The sequence below is a fragment of the Cystoisospora suis genome (assembly GCF_002600585.1).
Source record: "Cystoisospora suis strain Wien I chromosome Unknown contig_2650, whole genome shotgun sequence".
NCBI classification, from domain to species: domain Eukaryota; phylum Apicomplexa; class Conoidasida; order Eucoccidiorida; family Sarcocystidae; genus Cystoisospora; species Cystoisospora suis.
The window spans coordinates 1,209-2,765 of record NW_027155448.1 but is presented as its reverse complement, the minus strand read 5'-3'; the positions used below and the strand labels follow the sequence as shown (position 1 = coordinate 2,765).

At 40.2% G+C, this 1,557-nt stretch overlaps 1 protein-coding gene across 1 annotated transcript in view; it reads left to right on the top strand.

The window, feature by feature from the left end:
* Nucleotides 1–818: 818 nt before the first annotated feature.
* Nucleotides 819–1,557, top strand: part of CSUI_005475 (dynein gamma flagellar outer) — a gene marked incomplete at both ends in the record, with an annotated part of 1,267 nt that continues 528 nt past the window's right edge. Inside the window, one exon of the mRNA XM_068065651.1 lies at nucleotides 819–1,119. Within this exon, the coding sequence (XP_067922373.1) occupies nucleotides 819–1,119 (301 nt within the window). The remainder of the gene's footprint in view (nucleotides 1,120–1,557) is intronic.

Sequence of the window (1,557 nt, the reverse complement as noted above, 5' to 3'; positions counted from 1 at the left end):
AAGAAAGAAGAGAAGAAAGAGAAAGGATAGATCTAGGTGTAGATGAATCTCTGTAGAGAGGGAGAGATACAGAAAGAGAAAGAAAGAATAGAGGGAGGTAAGAGAAGTAAGAAATCCCTGTGTAGACAGAGGGAGATGGAAAGAATTCGGTATCATAGTGAAGAATCTTAAATCTAAGGTGGAGAGTAAGCATACTCATTTTCTAAAGAAAAGATAAGAAGAGAAAGAAAGAAAGAAAGAAAGAGAGGAACGGTAGTAGTAGAAGTAGAAGTAGGACTAGTGTACATTTCTCTGTAGTCTATCTATCTATCTATCTCTCTTTCTTTCTTTCAATTGTTTAAGGGAGTAATCCTTGCTTGGGCCTTTCCTTCGTCATTCCCAATTTCTTTCTTCATCCAACTTGCCTCGAGATCTTGCATTTTCTTTCTTCTTTCTTGTCTTTTCTTTTTCTTCTTCTCCTTCCAAGCAGTCGTCTCATAAAACACGTCGACGCTTCACACATATCTTTCTTGATCCCTCCATCCATCTTCTTTCTCTCTTCTCCTCTTTTCTTCTTCTTCTCCTCCTCCTCCTCCCCCGTGTCTGTCTCAGACAACACTCCTTCTCTCTAAACCTCTCAAAACGTTCCTCTCCTTCGTCAACGTCTCTCCCTCTTCTTTTCTTTCTTCCTCATCATCTTCTCTTCCCTTCTTCTTCTTCTCCTCGCGCTCCTTTCTTTCTTTCTTTTTCTGTCGCTCTTGCTTTATCTCCGCTTGTTTAGATTCTTCTTTATCTTCTTCCCTATCGCTTGTCTCGCCTCCCTTCTCCTGTGTGTGTAGATGCCTCGTGGCTCCGCCATGCTGGTAGGAGTCGGCGGGTCAGGCAAGCAGTCTCTCGCTCGCCTCGCAGCCTATATCGCTTCTCACTATACCTTTCAGATCGCCATTACAAAGACGTATAACGACAACGCTCTCTTTGACGACTTAAGAGGCCTCTATATCTCTGCGGGACAGAAGAATCAATCCACCACCTTCATTTTAACCGATCTAGAGATTAAGACAGAGGGCTTTCTAGAATATATCAACTCTCTCCTTTCTACAGGAGAAGTCGCCGGTCTCTTCGCTAAAGATGAAAGAGATAGTAAGCCATAGCACCTATCTATCTTCAATCTATCTTTAATCTATCTATCTACCTTTAATCTATCTATCTTTAATCTATCTTAAATCTATCTATCTATCTATCTATCTATCTTTGACCTGTCTAGGTGTATATACGGAGCATAAGACGTTAGGCTCATTCAAACACATTTCGTAGACCTACAGTTTATACCAATCTGATACAAGAAGATACGTATATGTGTGCGTGTATCTTTTAGACATGTATGGATCTATCTATGCTTATCGGTTTGCTGTATACTTGGATAAATAGGCTGTAGACATAGGTCTCTCTCGCTCTCTCTATGAAAGACTACTGGAATAAACTCCCGTCATGCTTTAGACTGTATATGCATGTATATGCGCATATGTATCTGTATATATATGTATATGCGCATATGTATCTGTATGTATGTATATGTAT